This window comes from Megalopta genalis, chromosome 2 (genome assembly GCF_051020955.1).
Source record: "Megalopta genalis isolate 19385.01 chromosome 2, iyMegGena1_principal, whole genome shotgun sequence".
NCBI classification, from domain to species: Eukaryota; Metazoa; Arthropoda; class Insecta; order Hymenoptera; family Halictidae; genus Megalopta; species Megalopta genalis.
Window position 1 is genome coordinate 29,744,742 of NC_135014.1, and position 14,631 is coordinate 29,759,372.

General features: G+C 49.9%; 2 protein-coding genes across 17 annotated transcripts in view; one reads left to right on the forward strand and one right to left on the reverse strand.

Moving 5' to 3' along the window:
* The window catches only part of HDAC4 (histone deacetylase 4), a 32,433-nt gene extending 25,539 nt beyond the window's left edge, over nucleotides 1-6,894 (forward strand). For 12 of the 15 annotated variants that reach the window (XM_033486791.2, XM_033486774.2, XM_033486780.2 and 9 more), the window contains 7 exons: nucleotides 694-1,045; nucleotides 1,719-2,225; nucleotides 2,722-2,988; nucleotides 3,172-3,518; nucleotides 3,845-4,399; nucleotides 4,530-4,669; nucleotides 5,043-6,894. In XM_033486791.2, coding sequence (XP_033342682.1) covers nucleotides 694-1,045; nucleotides 1,719-2,225; nucleotides 2,722-2,988; nucleotides 3,172-3,518; nucleotides 3,845-4,399; nucleotides 4,530-4,669; nucleotides 5,043-5,106 — 2,232 coding nt within the window. In that variant the 3' untranslated portion in view covers nucleotides 5,107-6,894. The remainder of the gene's footprint in view (nucleotides 1-693; nucleotides 1,046-1,718; nucleotides 2,226-2,721; nucleotides 2,989-3,171; nucleotides 3,519-3,844; nucleotides 4,400-4,529; nucleotides 4,670-5,042) is intronic. The other 3 variants (XM_033486793.2, XM_033486776.2, XM_076519040.1) reach the window with 1 other exon arrangement.
* A 110-nt stretch (nucleotides 6,895-7,004) lies between these two features.
* The window catches only part of LOC117229887 (uncharacterized), a 30,989-nt gene continuing 23,362 nt past the window's right edge, over nucleotides 7,005-14,631 (reverse strand). Inside the window, exons 4-12 of one of the 2 annotated variants that reach the window (XM_033486797.2) lie at nucleotides 12,665-12,856; nucleotides 12,423-12,541; nucleotides 11,249-11,335; nucleotides 10,576-10,900; nucleotides 10,390-10,502; nucleotides 10,179-10,314; nucleotides 9,691-10,110; nucleotides 9,462-9,581; nucleotides 7,005-9,383 (exon numbers count right to left, since the gene is read on the reverse strand). In XM_033486797.2, the coding sequence (XP_033342688.2) occupies nucleotides 9,045-9,383; nucleotides 9,462-9,581; nucleotides 9,691-10,110; nucleotides 10,179-10,314; nucleotides 10,390-10,502; nucleotides 10,576-10,900; nucleotides 11,249-11,335; nucleotides 12,423-12,541; nucleotides 12,665-12,856 (1,851 nt within the window). In that variant the 3' untranslated portion in view covers nucleotides 7,005-9,044. The remainder of the gene's footprint in view (nucleotides 9,384-9,461; nucleotides 9,582-9,690; nucleotides 10,111-10,178; nucleotides 10,315-10,389; nucleotides 10,503-10,575; nucleotides 10,901-11,248; nucleotides 11,336-12,422; nucleotides 12,542-12,664; nucleotides 12,857-14,631) is intronic. The other variant, XM_033486798.2, reaches the window with a different exon arrangement.

The window sequence follows — 14,631 nt, forward strand, 5'->3', positions numbered from 1 at the left end:
AATGTCTCCCTAACCGACGCTCAGATTGTGCAGAGAAATGGACAATTTGGGAAGGGGAGATACGATTATTCGAGCCTTGCGGTTTATTTTTACAGTTATAAATTGTCCACAATTATAAAAACGAGTAATAATAATAATAAGTATAAGTATAATAATAATAATAGATATAGTATAGTAATAGTAATAATAGATATAGTATAGTAATAGTAATAATAGGTATATTATAGTAATAGTAATAGATATAGTATAGTAATAGTAATAATAGATATAGTATAGTAATAGTAATAATAGATATAGTATAGTAATAGTAATAATAAATATAGTATAGTAATAGTAATAATAGATATAGTATAGTAATAGTAATAGATAATAGATATAGTAATAGTAATAATAATCGAACCGCAAGGCTATATATAGAATCAATCGGATCCCTCTTCCCAGATTGTCCATTTTTGTGGACAATCTGAGCGTCAATTAGAGAGACATTACTGTACCCGCTTAACACTTTGGTTGCTGCGTCACTCAAACCCTATCATGACTTCCTAAATTGTCATACAACTTAACTTCATTCATTTCAATTCTAATTAAATACAATACCTCAAATTTATGCAATTTTTGAGGTAACCGGCGCGGCCGTCGAAGTGTTAAATCATCTCTGAAGTCAAGAAACTAACAGGATTTCTCTTTGTCTAGACCGGCACTAAGTTGGCGACCGTCTCGGAGGCAGAGGTGAGGGCAGCGTTCACCGCGAGGCTAGGAATGCCGCTGACCGGGCAGATGTTACCCGGCACGTTGCCGTTCTACCCGTCGCTAACGGTGATCGAGGGTGAATCGGGGAATTCTGGCTACGTGCACAAGCAAATGCAGAATATGGAGCACCCGTCGGTGACGAACAGGCAACACCCGCAAGCGGCGGTTTACCACAGCGCCGCGGCTGCGGCTGCGGCTGCTGCGGCGGCGGCTGCGGCCACGTCCGCGTCGCCGATCACGGACACGCAAGTAGCGCACGCGAGACTGCAAAAGGCTGGTCACCGGCCTTTAGGTAGTATGTTCTCTCTTTGTTACTGGCAACCCGGAGCCGGCGAGTGCTCGAGACGCGCAGCAAAAACGGTGGTACACGCAATCCTGCCGCCTCGGTAGGTGTTTGGAGACCAAACGGTTCGGAGAGACTGTAGCGGCTACCTCCAAGGGTTGTTAGCAGATGGCTACTTGTTCGACACCTTTCCCGCCACTACCCTGACCCATCAGCGACCCCTACTTGCAAGGAGAGTGCAAGGATCGCCGATTTTGTAGAGGCTTTGTACATTTATAGATCTGTGTACCATTAGAAGAGCAGACACTCGATAGTTCTCTTTAGATGTTTTTAATTGAAGTTTCATTGTTGCAACCAGATACTGATAGTGAGATTGACGGGCTAGAACACCAGTTGCTCAGAGTATCATTATAATAATGAAACTTTAATCGTGCATATCTAAAAACCTATTGGGGTCTAAAAGTGTATAAAGTTTCAAAAGGAAATCGGTGACCCGGAGGACCCCGGCGAATCCAAGACAAAAGGACGCTCCCCTCCCTCTTTCCTTTCCTCCAGCATTGCTTATTGCTAAAGAACTAATTGAAAGGAAGCGCGCGTCTCGGCATTCATCCCCGCGCAATCATTCTTTCCCTACCCGCGAACAAGAAGAACGGCGCTAACTATGGTTCTCCCCTCGTGTCCGCAGGCAGGACGCAGTCCGCCCCGTTGCCGTTGGGTCACCCGATGCTACAGGGCGGCATGATGGCGCCGCAGACCCACTACGAGGAGTACCTGGCGGAGAAGCAGCTGCACGACCAGCAGCAAGCGCACAACTACCTGAAACAGCAGATACGTCAGACTGTGTTGACCCGGGTGGGGTCTCGGGGTCAGGCGAACCAGCTGGACGAGGCTCCCGAGTCCGAGGAGTCCGAGGTGATAGACCTGACGGGCGGAAAGAAGGATCTGCAGGAGGAAAGCGAGATCTCCAAGCAGCAGCGTGACCGCGAACAGTTTCTACAGCAGCAGAGGGACCTCATGATGAGGCATACCCTTCAGATCTCGAACGAGTCCACGGCCTACAGCGGGAACGGCAGTAGCGGGGGCGGTGGTGGAGGCGGGGGCGGAGGTGGCGGAGGACCTGGAAGCGGGAAAAACAGTCAGTCGTGCGCCAGACCTCTGTCCAGGGCGCTTTCGAGTCCGCTTGTTCACTTGGGTGAGTCGAATCCTCGCCGTTGGTTCGACTACGTTGGAGGACGATGATTAAAACTAAAACTGGGACTTGTGAGACAGCTGCCTAACCTAGCACTCGGTTATCTATAAAAAGATTTAAGTGAAGGAAATATTTGCAGAACCTAGAAAACGTGCTTTGCGAATTTTTAATTTCTTCAGATCTATACTAATGAAGCTTGAGACCAAACAATTGAAACAATATCCGACTGATGTCCTTCAGCTTTTTGAAGAAGCAGATTTAGTTCAGTTTGATTTAGTTGGTATAGTATATAACAAATCATAAAGTGCTAGAGTTTAATTATAAGTAAAGTAATTAATAATTACCATTAAAATAGTAATAGTTCTTGTAGTTAATTGTACAATCTTATTTATAAGATACTCGATTATATACTCGATTTATAAGTTACTCGGCTGTCTCATGGGTACTCGGGAACCCGGATAAAGTTGCCAGCTCTATTAAAAACCTTATTGCTCCACAGGTCCTCAGTCTGGAGGCGAGCTGTTCGCCCGATCCTCCTCTCACCGACCCACCACCGGATTGGCCTACGACCCGCTAATGCTGAAACACGCGTGCGTCTGCGGAGAAACGGTGCGCGGCCATCCGGAGCACGGTGGCAGACTGCAGAGTGTCTGGGCTAGACTCTCGGAGACCGGTCTGCTTCAACGATGCGACCGGATCCGATCGCGCAAGGCAACCCTCGAAGAGATACAGACGTGCCACAGCGAGGCGCACGCGCTTCTCTTCGGTGAGTTAGCCTCGTAGAATCTCCTCTAGTCGTTGGACTCGATCATCCCCTCCTCCTTCGCTCCGCTCGATCCCCGATCCTCTGGCTCCGATGATCATCCCCAGATTGTCCGGTTTTCGTTGCGAGCCTTCGTTGCCTCTCGACGGCGACGCACGGACAGGGAATAAATTGTGCTTCGCACAGGGACGAATCCGATGAATCGACAAAAGTTGGACGTCTCGAAGCTCTCTCAACTGCCGATCAAGAGTTTCGTTCGGTTGCCTTGCGGCGGAGTGGGCGTCGATTCGGACACCACGTGGAACGAACTGAATACCGCGCCGGCCGCCAGAATGGCAGTAGGCTGCGTGGTCGACCTGGCCTTCAAAACAGTCATGGGCGACATTAAGAACGGCTTCGCGGTCGTGCGACCACCGGGACACCACGCCGAAACCAATCAGGCTATGGGTTTCTGCTTCTTCAATTCGGTCGCTATCGCCGCGAGGTTGCTCCAGCAAAAGCTAGACGTTCGGAAAATCATGATATTGGATTGGGTAAGACAAGCTCTCGATTCTCTCGATTCTCCCAAAGAATTCGGCGAATTGGGCGCGTTCCGTGCCACGGGGACGGGTGACGGGGGACAGGAGGCACACACGGTTTTAACCCACCCACGGTTTAACGATATCGATGGTATATCGGTGTTTGTCGGTCGTTGCGTCGTCGGTCCCTCGTCAGTCCCTCGGCAAAAGTCCCTCGGCTCGCACGAGACCGCCTCTCGGATCGAACAAAAAAAGAAAAAAAAAAGAAAAAAGACCGCCTCTCTCGGCTTCTCCAATGGCGACGGCCCGTGTTTTTTTCTTGCTCTCTCTCTGTACCGTAGGACGTCCACCATGGGAACGGAACGCAGCAGATGTTCTACGACGATCCGCGAGTTTTGTACCTGTCGATACACAGGCACGACGAAGGTAACTTCTTCCCGGGCACCGGCGGGTCCACCGAGTGCGGCGCCGGCGAGGGACTCGGATACAACGTGAACATCGCCTGGTCCGGCGGCCTGAACCCGCCGATGGGAGACGCCGAGTATCTCGCCGCGTTCCGCACGATCGTGATGCCGATCGCCAAGGCGTTCGACCCGAGCATCGTGCTCGTCTCGGCGGGATTCGACGCGGCCGTCGGCCATGCCGCGCCCCTCGGCGGCTACAAGGTCAGCCCGGCCTGCTTCGGCAAGATGACGCAACAGCTTCTCGGCCTGGCGGACGGCAAAGTCGTGCTCGCCCTCGAAGGCGGCTACGATTTGGCCGCCATCTGCGACTCCGCGCAGGAATGCGTGCGGGCGCTGCTCGGCGACGAGCCTAGCCAACTTCGGGAAGAAGAGCTCACCAGGATTCCTTGCCAAAACGCGATCGACACGCTCCAAAAAACTATCGCCGTCCAGGTACGATCGCACCCCTCCTTCGCCTCCCGCCCTCCGCAGCGCTCCCTTCGTCTCTTCGAATTGGTCTCTTTGTCTCGTTCTCTAAAACGTTTCTTCTTCTTGTTCTCGCTACCTTCGTCGCGCGACGCAGATGTCGCACTGGCCTTGCGTTAAGGTGAACGCTCACACGGTGTCGATGAGCGCGATCGAAGCCGGCCAGAAGGAACGCGACGAAACGGAGACGGTCTCCGCGATGGCCTCTCTATCCATGCAACAGCCTACCAATTTAACGTAAGTGCAGACCATCGAATACCACCTCTCAAAGGACTCTTTAAGTGTTCTTGAAGACAGTGTCCTAAAGAATGGATGATCGCTAAACTTATATAAGAATATTGAAGAGTAATTGAAGTTATACAATTTAGCTTTTCTCTCTCAATTTGATTAAATAAAATACTTCAATTTTATGGAATTTTTGAGATTGTCATGTACAACGATTGAATGAATCCCGTTATTCAAACTTGCATTATAAAAGAAGTGACAGAAAGCCGTTTTTATAAAGCAACACGCGTTGGTCGCTTTTAGAGCTCAGTAGGTTTAGCGTAAAAGTATATGAATGTAAATAACAGGACGTTTGGACACATTGTATAAAAAGATTTTCTTCCAGGACCACCTCAGAACATTCCCGCGAAGTCTATGAGGAGCCCATGGAACAGGACGACGGCAAATGAACCCGTGGCCGACTGGAGCGATTAGTCTCCAACGGATAAACGCCGAATTTTCTCCGTCGTGCGCCGTTCCTCTTGTACGCGGCGTCACGCGACATCACGCGACCATCGTTGCGCTTCTCGTCTCCATCCGTTTGCATTCATCCGACACGGTGAACACGGATACACTCGTCTAATAAGAATGTAGACCTTTCAAAAATCCCACCTGTTCGCGAGGAGTCTCCGTGACGTCGACCGTGGAACGTCGGCCGATCGGCAGATGGTAGTTTGTTCTCTTTTATCTCCGAGAGGATCCTCGACGAATCGACGGAAACGATACTGGAAGCGCGATCTCTCCCCTCCGTTACGAGTCGCGTCACGACTACGATGATTTCGTTTAAAAGACAGTAGCGTTTTAGGGACCTCGGAAACGTTTTTTTTTCTTCTCCGTTGCGTTAACCGCGATTCCGCGTCCGCATCGTCATACGCTTATTTCGCCCGGCCGATGGACGTTTCCGGGAAGCGCAACGGAAAGATTATTATCGAGCAGCCGCAGACTATAAAATCGGGAGAAAGCGCGTGAAACGATACAAGCCGTGTCGCGAAACCTGGTATCGCGCGAATGCAGCGATTCTATTTCCTTCGAACGGAATAGCAACATTTGGTTGTTTTATCGTGAACAAAGGCTGGTGTGATTTTTGTGATATTTTGTAAAAAAAAAGAAGAAATTTAACGAGCTATGTTTAATTATTAAATGACGTGTGCCTGCGTGCGTCTATCTTGTATGCGTGCGTGCGTGTGAATGAGAGAAATTGTCGAAAAAGTGACGCGCGCGCGCGCGCCTGTTGTTTGTGGCGCGCGCGCGCGAGCGTGTGTGTATGTATTATGTGTGCGTGGCGCGCGGATGGCTGTGAAAGAGAAAATGACGAATATGTAATTGAAATAGGAGCATTTATTTTTGTGTCGTGCATTTGACGAAAACTCGAAAACACGGAGACACACACGCGAACTAAGCGAACAAGCGATGCCCGCGAGAGCTTGTAATGTACGCGGATGAAGTCTATATCGTGGATCGCGCGCGGTAATTGGGAAAGCCCCTAATTAGGGGCATCGAAGTACAAGAAGACCGAACGCATGCGTTCGGACATGCTTGAACGTGTCCGAAAGAATCTCAAGCGTTCGCCCGCGTGTCGTCTCGTGTTTTTACCAAAAATCATGGAAATATCAAGCGCGAAATAATTCTTTGGTCGACTCGTGTCGCGAGCTCTCAATACCACGGATTCTTCTGTCCCTCTCCATTTGGTCTCTCGTATCCGCCGAGCCTCGACACGACGAACAAACCAACGAACAACACACCGTGTTCGTCCGCCATTATGGTACACGCAGAGCTACGGCAACTCCTCTCTCTCTCCCTCTCGGCTCCGCTCATCGACTCGAATCCCGAAACAGTTTCCTCAGCTCGACCCGGCTCGACCAAACGTTCTTTCGTTGCCGCTTGTTCCATTCGCGTGCGACAGACCTTTATAAATTGTTGACAATTACGAGAGTTTTATGAGTTTCGGGCAAAGAAACTTGCAAACATTCCGGTATCGTTCGTAGAAAATCGATACAGTTTAGATGTATATTCGTTGACTCGCATCGAAACCAGAAATAAGAAGCTAAAGTTGATGATAAACAAATGTTACGATTACGTTATTGCACGTGTACGAATGTCTATATTGCGTAAGCTTAAACGTATTAATCATACATTTTTTATGTATATAAATGTACCTCGTAAAGTAACTTTAAATAAAAGGTATAGTCATTGTGTTACATATACGTTACCGACGCTTTCGCGCTGTCTCTTGATCCCCGGAGAGAGTTCACGGTCGAGTGCCGGTTCTCTCGTCGACGAGAGAACCCCCCATAAGCGTGTACGCATGTTCCACACTGACGTTCGTTTAATCGTTATCATCTTTGTACAGAAAATCAACAAAAAATTCAAAATCAACTCGTCGGAAATTCGAATCACCATTGTACATATACATACATACACGCAGGCAGACGCTCGCACGCACGCACCTACACACCTACACCCATATATGCATGCGTGTATGCATACGTTCGGCGCAAAGTGCTAGCACTACGATAAGTAATTCGAGCTTTTCTAGATTTATTTCCATCATTTCTTTCTTTACTTATCCTTCTTTCCTTTCATCCTCGCGCGCTCTTTCTCTCTCTCTCTCTTTCTCTCTTTTTACGCCTTTTTCTTTTGTTTTTCTTCGGTATACATATCGACGCGATTTACGACTAACATGGGAAGAATCTTCCGTAACGTGGTCGACGACGCGACAACTTTTTTCAGTTGGTTTTCTCCTTCGATTTTCTCGGTTTATCTACGTTAGTCCGATTCAGCTCGCCGAGTGGATGCAACGCGTGTGTGTGTGTGTTTGTATGTATGTGTGTGGTGTGCGTGTCCGTGTATTATTCACGTGTATCGTGACGCTACGCTGTCACGGTGTACATCTATACATACGTACATACAATAGCGAATCGCTTATACGTATACATGCACCATATACGTACGTGTCTCGCATGTACGCGTGCGTACATATTTTTTAGTGTCGAGTCGGTTTCCCTTTTTTGTATTTATATATATATTTCATACATTTTTGTTACGATATATCGAGGGGGGTAGGGGCGGGGAGGGGGGGTGTTATCATAGTATGGTACACTACCGATTATGTTTACATCGTGGAGCATTGAAAATCTATGGAATATTTCTTTGTCTATATGTACAAGAGGATGTCGAGGAAAAAAGAAACCAAAAAACGGTTGTTTAAAAACGCTTGCATCGATAGAAATACCGGCAACGCAGAGTTCACGATTCTCTTTTGTCACATACTTTTTATCATCTGTCTAGTAATCAGCTATCAGAGAGCGTAGAATCATCGCCGCCGACAAGGGGTGACAAGGATTAATACGCGGACATACGCAGACGGCGGCCGCAACCTCGCCCCGATTTCCGCGTTTAAATGGTGGCGCGAAGGGTGCACGAATTCGTATAATTTCGCGTTAAATAGTGTCCACGGCGCTTGCGGGATTATTCAACAAAATTCTACGCACCTAAGTTGTTCGTCGTCAACGAGAATAAACCCGGCGAGGATCGAGGATGGGCGACGATCGCTCGTCGCTCTTCGCTTGGCCCGTTTAACGATATCCTTCGTATTGCTATAGTTCCACCGATTATTCGTATAATTATACAAAAATAAATTGCTTGTTACCGCCACTCTCTCTCTCTTTCTCTCTCATTCTCTCTCTCTATCTTGTGTCGTGAACACGAGTTTTGTCAGAAAGAACCTGGGAACCGAGTGCGCGTCAGTTAATGCGCGAGCACTACGATCGGATCGCAGGCTTGTCGCGCGAGATCTACGTTGACACGTAATTGTTAAGACGATCGCTAGCGAAACGTTGCAGAGAAGATACACTTTTCCTTACACTCGATTCAATCGTTCTTTCGTTTCCGACCCGTGGGAATCTCAAAGAAGTCGAGGAGGAGGGTGGGCGAGAAGAAAGGAAGGGGGGAGGACGACGACGTCGATGCTTCGGAACTACGGTTCAATTCGATCGGCTACTTTGGCGATTTCATAATACTCTTGCCGCGTTGACAGGATCGTCGCCGCGTGTTTTGCACACATATAGAGCTATTAAACGATATAAATGTGACTGGTCGGGTCCGCGATGCGTGAACACGGCTCAAAAAACATTCCGTCCCGTACCACCGAGCCGTGCGTATGCCTGCGCGTACCAGTCGAGTTTTATTAGCGTCATCGGTTTAGGTTGCTCGATCCTACGCGATTCTCTTTGTCAATTTATGTACACGCTTTAGATCAGGTATACTCATATCGAACACGAACGAACGACGACGACGGTCGAAACGCGTGCTCGAATGATCGTACGCTTTTTCATGATTCTACGTATTCTTATTTGACGGTGGAAAAGTTCTGTTGGGGAGTTTGATTCGAGGAGACCCACGTGGTGAACACGTCCCTGCAGTGGCTGACCACGCATTCGTTGCTGCAGTACTCGTCCTCCCATTCGCTATTCGCCACCGCGGGATTCGGACAGCCGTGCCTAATGCACGCGTTCGACGCCGGTCTTTGCCCGGTTATTGTCGCCTGGCCCGTGCTGCCAGCAGGCGAGGGGCTGGACAACGAGTCCCCTTTCGGAGGGCTCGCGTGCAGCATCTGTTGCTGTTGGTGTTGGTGGTGATGCTGCGACTGGTGCTGCACTTGTACTTGTTGCACTTGCTGTTGCTGCACCTGTCGACGCAACCGCCAAACCGTTAGGTCATCACCTTGGAAGGACAAATTAATCCACCCTGCAGCGACGGGGCTCACCTGCATGTACTGCTGCTGGGAGACCTGCTGTTGCATATGCTGTTGCTGTTGCGACTGCGACTGCGACTGTTGCGACTGCTGACTGATGTGCGATGACACCATTCCGCTGTTCATCAGACTCTGGACAAGAAACGAGGATCAATACGCGAAATACGGCTTTCGAAACGAGAACGGAGGAGAACACACGCTGACGACGAGCAAAAACGAAAGTCGAGCGACGCGTTACTACCTGCTGCGACTGTTGCTGCTGCGGATTCCCCGTCATGCTCAGATGATGAGCCGACTTTTTCATCTGCATCTGCTGTTGCTGCTGAGGATGCGGATGATGGTGCTGGTGTTGATGCTGATGCGGGTGCGGATGCGCGTGCTGCTGCTGAGGAGACGGTGGTTGCGGCTGCGGACTGTAGACCTGATACGAGACGCTCACGGGGGTCCCGGTTCCGGTGTAGTTCCCGTACGTTGCGTACTGAACCTGCTGCTGTTGCTGTTGTTGTTGCTGCTGTTGCTGTTGCTGAGGCGACGCCTGCTGCTGTTGCTGCTGCTGCTGTTGCTCGTTCTCGGCCGCGCCTTTGCTGACGAGAGACGCCCTGTACGCGGCCAGGGCTTGCAAGTACTCCTTCTTCGCCGCCTCTGTCTTCTTCTTATAAACCTGCAAAACAACGAATCAAGAACTGGCTTGGTGCTACACGCGGGGAAGACGAGAACACGGCCACTCACGTTCTTGTGCTCGCTGTCCAGAGCGTCCCACATCGAGGCAACGATCTTCGACACCTCGCCGAAGCTCGCGCTGGCGTTTTTACCTTTTATCGCCGCCTGCGTGTCCCTGAAGAACAGAGCGTACGCCGACACGGGCCTGAAACAAATATATATCGACGATGCAGAGTCTGTTGGTCTTGCGAAGAGGCGCGGAGTCGAACGCGTTACTCACTTTTGCGGCTCGTTTGGATCCCTCTTCTTCTTCTTCTTCTGCGACTTTGGCTTCCTCTGATTCTTCGCGCCGACGTCGGCCGGCTCCGGCGACGGTCGCTTTATCCCGGTGATCTGATGGAATCGGATGGTTATTACTCGGTGAAGATCACTCGGCACGGTAACAGTGATATCGTTCGCGACTTACCATTCCAGAGTGCGGCGTGCTGTCGTCGCTGTCCTCGCTGGTGGTCGTGTTGTTATTCGGCTCCGGCACGCTGCTCGACTGAATCGTCGGCGGACTACCCCCTGTGGGACTCCTGTACTGCATCTGTTGCTGCTGCAACTGCTGTTGCTGAGTGTGCATGTACTGCATGTGCTGCTGCATCTGTGCCTGTTGTTGTTGTTGCTGCTGCTGCTGTTGTTGTTGTTGTTGTTGCTGTTGTTGGAGCAACATCATCTGCTGGCTTCCGTGCTGCTGGCGCGGCGAGCTCATCGGCGCGTACGAACCAGGCGGGCTACTGTAGCTGGAGCTGAGACGAGAACATAGTGATTCAAAATTGGCGTTCACGTGTTCGACATTGTCGGCGAAATCTTCACGCCGGTTTTACATTTTTCATTCGTTTCATTGTCGAAATTACTCGGTCACTTTCTCGAGAAACTGTTGGCTAAATTAGTCCATCAGTTGTAACAAAAATGGCGGAGCGTGCAAATAAATTCAGCCTTGTCGTTTTTTATGAACAACAACGCGTTTAGTTAGTCGCTTTTAGAGCTCGGCAAATTCAGTGTTGGAGAATTTGTCGAATATTTGCGCACGGGGTCTTGCTTGGTTCTTCGGTATTTGTTTAAAAAAACATCCGCGGTTGTTATAGATTGCTTACCGATTTCCGCGTGTGTTGCGACCGCATAGAAATTGTAGATGAACGGCCGCGCTCCGTGCTGACACGTGTGAGTTGCCACGGGATATTCTTTGCGGCGGAAAAATCGTGAGAAAAAACTCGAGTCGTGCAACGTGTTAAAATTTCACGGATATCGGAGAGCCCTTTGGCAAACGATTACGGTAATGTCTCCCTTATCGATGTTCAGATTGTCCACAGGAATGGACAATTTGGGAAGAGGAGACACGATTGTTCGAGCCTTGCAGTTTGTTTTTATAGTTGTTGACAATTCGTAACTATAAGAACGAATCGCAAGGCTCGAACAATCGTATCTCCTCTTCCCAAATTGTTCATTTTTGTGGACAATCTGAGCGTCAATTAGAGAGACATTACTGTACTTGGCTTATCAGTCTTTCCGTTATCCTTGGCGTAACATTTATTTCATTGACTCAGCAATCGAATCGAAAATTGGCCAATAAAATGACCATTCGAACGCGTTGGGTCAAAATGACCCGGCAACAGTAGGCCAAAGGGTTCTAATGCAACTTATAATTTAGAACATAATTATTAGCATTCGTGTTGCAAACGATGGCAGATGTTTGAGGGATAAATTTAGTTGTTGACTTATGCGAAACATCTCTTCGACGTCTGCGATACAATTTTGTCGAATTGTCAACAATTATAAAAACGAGCCGCAAGGCTCGGATAATCGTATCTCCTCTTCCCAAATTGTCCATTTTTGTGGACAATCTGAACGTCAGTAAGGGAGACATTACTGTACCGGGAATTACAGTAATGTCTCCCATACTGACGCATGTAATTCCCGGTACAGTAATGTCTCCCTTACTGACGCACAGACAATTTGGGAAGAGGGGACGCGATTATTCGAGCCTTGAAGCTTGTTTTTATAATCGTTGACAATTCGTGATTACAAAAGCATACCGCAAAGCTCGAATAATCGCATCTCCTCCTCCCAAATTGTCCATTTCTGTGCGGTCAATTATCGCGGACAATCTGAGCGTCAATTAGAGAGACATTACTGTACTGATACTGGAAAGTGATCGGTACACGAGAGTTAAATAAGACAAGAGCCAACGGACTAAATTTGTTAATCGCGTAGGGAAAAGGCCACGGCCCGTTGGATCTCGATAAACTGTGAATCGACGCGGGGGCTTACCCGACGCTGATCGGTTGCATCGCATGGTCTTGCTGCAGATAGAGCGATTGCTGATATCCTCCGGGGTCCAGATTTAATCCGTCCGGAGACTGTTGAATACCGCCGGTGGACTGCATCATCTGTGAAATCGGTTTCAAAGGAATTTCAAATGAGTCTCACACGCGCTCTGCTTGTACTTCTCTCTCTCTCTCTCCCTCTCTCTCTCTCTCTCCCACTCTCTCTCTGGTCCCAACGAGACTCACCCGCGCCTGATAGCTATGCATCTGATCGTGCTGAGCTTGTTGCTGGGACTGTTGCTGCTGCTGCTGTTGTTGTTGTTGCTGCTGCTGCTGCTGTTGTTGTTGTTGGCGTTGATGCTGCTGCTGCTGGTGCGAGTGAGAATGAATCGAGGGAATATCGAAATCCTCGTCGCCGAAGCTGGGCGTGTGAAACGTCTACGAAGAAAGGGAAAGTTGACGAACGGTCGAACGCATCGAGGTAGCGCGGCCTGCTCGGATCGGCGAATCAACGTGGACGCGCGGGAAGAAGAGCTTGCGTAACAAAGACAGAAATCGGAAAAACTTGAAAAATTCTGGGGCCTCCACATGGCCCGGTTCTCGCGGACCTGGATGATGATCGTTTCCGTTTCCGTATCCGTTTCCAGTTCCGGTTCTCCGGCTCCGGTTCGCCGCGCTTTTCTCTCTCTCTCTCTCTCGCTCCCGTCGTTCTCGAAAACGGATACACATGGCTCTCGGATATCGTTGGACGACGACGACGCTTTTCGGTCGTTTATATTCCTCGTCGACTCGTTTAAACGTCGCTGTATGGTGTACACAGCGCGCGAAACGCGCTCGCCGTTTCGCAAGGGACACGACGGGCCACAGGGCACGGGCCACGGGGCACACACACGGGTGGCAGCAGCAACACGGGGGACGACACGGAGAGGCGGGAAACAAAGGAAACTAAATTCGCCATGTAGTATGTGGGGGCGGGGGGCGGGAGGTACGGGGAATAAAAGTTTTTAAATTGGATTTAATAGCGTCAGGAATTTTCCTTTGAAGGAACGTACTTGCCTATTGATCGAGTACACCTACCTCTGCCTCCCTTCTCTCCCCCCATGCCCATCGCGCGTTACCCCTTAACTCGCGGTGTTTCTCTTACTCTATCGTTCCGCTCCCGCTTCTCTTCTCCCGTCCCTTTTCGCTGCGCGCTTTACCCCTCCGCTATCGTGTGTACGCGTACATCGTATCCGTCCCGTCCCGTCCCGGCCCGGCCCGTCCCGTCCCGTCCCATCCCGTCCTATTTCAACTACTCTTACCTCCTACTCTTACTCCTACTCCTACTCCTTCTCCAGCGCGCACCCACTCTCCCCCGAAACCCCTTTCCGTCTCCGCCGAATCGACTACGCATCTATCCATCTTCTTCCTCCAACGGGTCGAAACTTTTCTTTCTCGGTTCGCCTGTTCCACCCCCTTTCTTCTCTTTGCCCCTATATATATATATTACTATATACATACATATACCTCCGCCAAGATACAGTGGTAGGTTTGCTTGGTGGCTCTCTCGAGCTGGTTCGCGATCCTATTCGCCCGTGTCTTCGTGTTCGCAGCGAGCGAGCGAGTAAACGAGCGAGTAAACGAGCGAGTAAGCGAGTCAACGGCATACACAGAGCGAGGAGGAGGAGGAGCAGCTCGCCGTTCTCGCGTCCGCACACGCAATATAGGATAGACATAATACAAAGTGTGTACCTGCGTACCCGGCGCGGCGCACTCTCGCGCCCTTGCCCGCATCCAACGACCAGATTCGAGGGACGACCGTCCGCGTCGTTCCTCTAGCGATCTGCTTCCGAGAACGACTCGAGAAAGCAACGCGGAGGGAGGGAGGGGGCGGGGTAGAGGGACAGAGAACGGACGCCTAGACCTGCGAGTGGTGTGCGATCGCTAATTCCTCTCGTCCCCTGATCACACGGGACACGCGGACGACGCTCGAAACCCGGTCCTAAGAACCGTGTTTCCGCCGAGATCGAAAGCTGGTTTTCTTTCTCTTCGTGTCGAACGCGTATACACGTTTCGTTCCCTTCTACAGCCTTCCCTCGAGATCGAAACGCGGTGACGAATAGGTCGAACACCGAATAAACAAACAACGAGAGAAAGAGAGAACGCGAAGCTGCTGAGAGTCGTTCTCGGGGACAGCGATTGTTTTTGTTTACCATGTCTCTGCGAGAAGATAG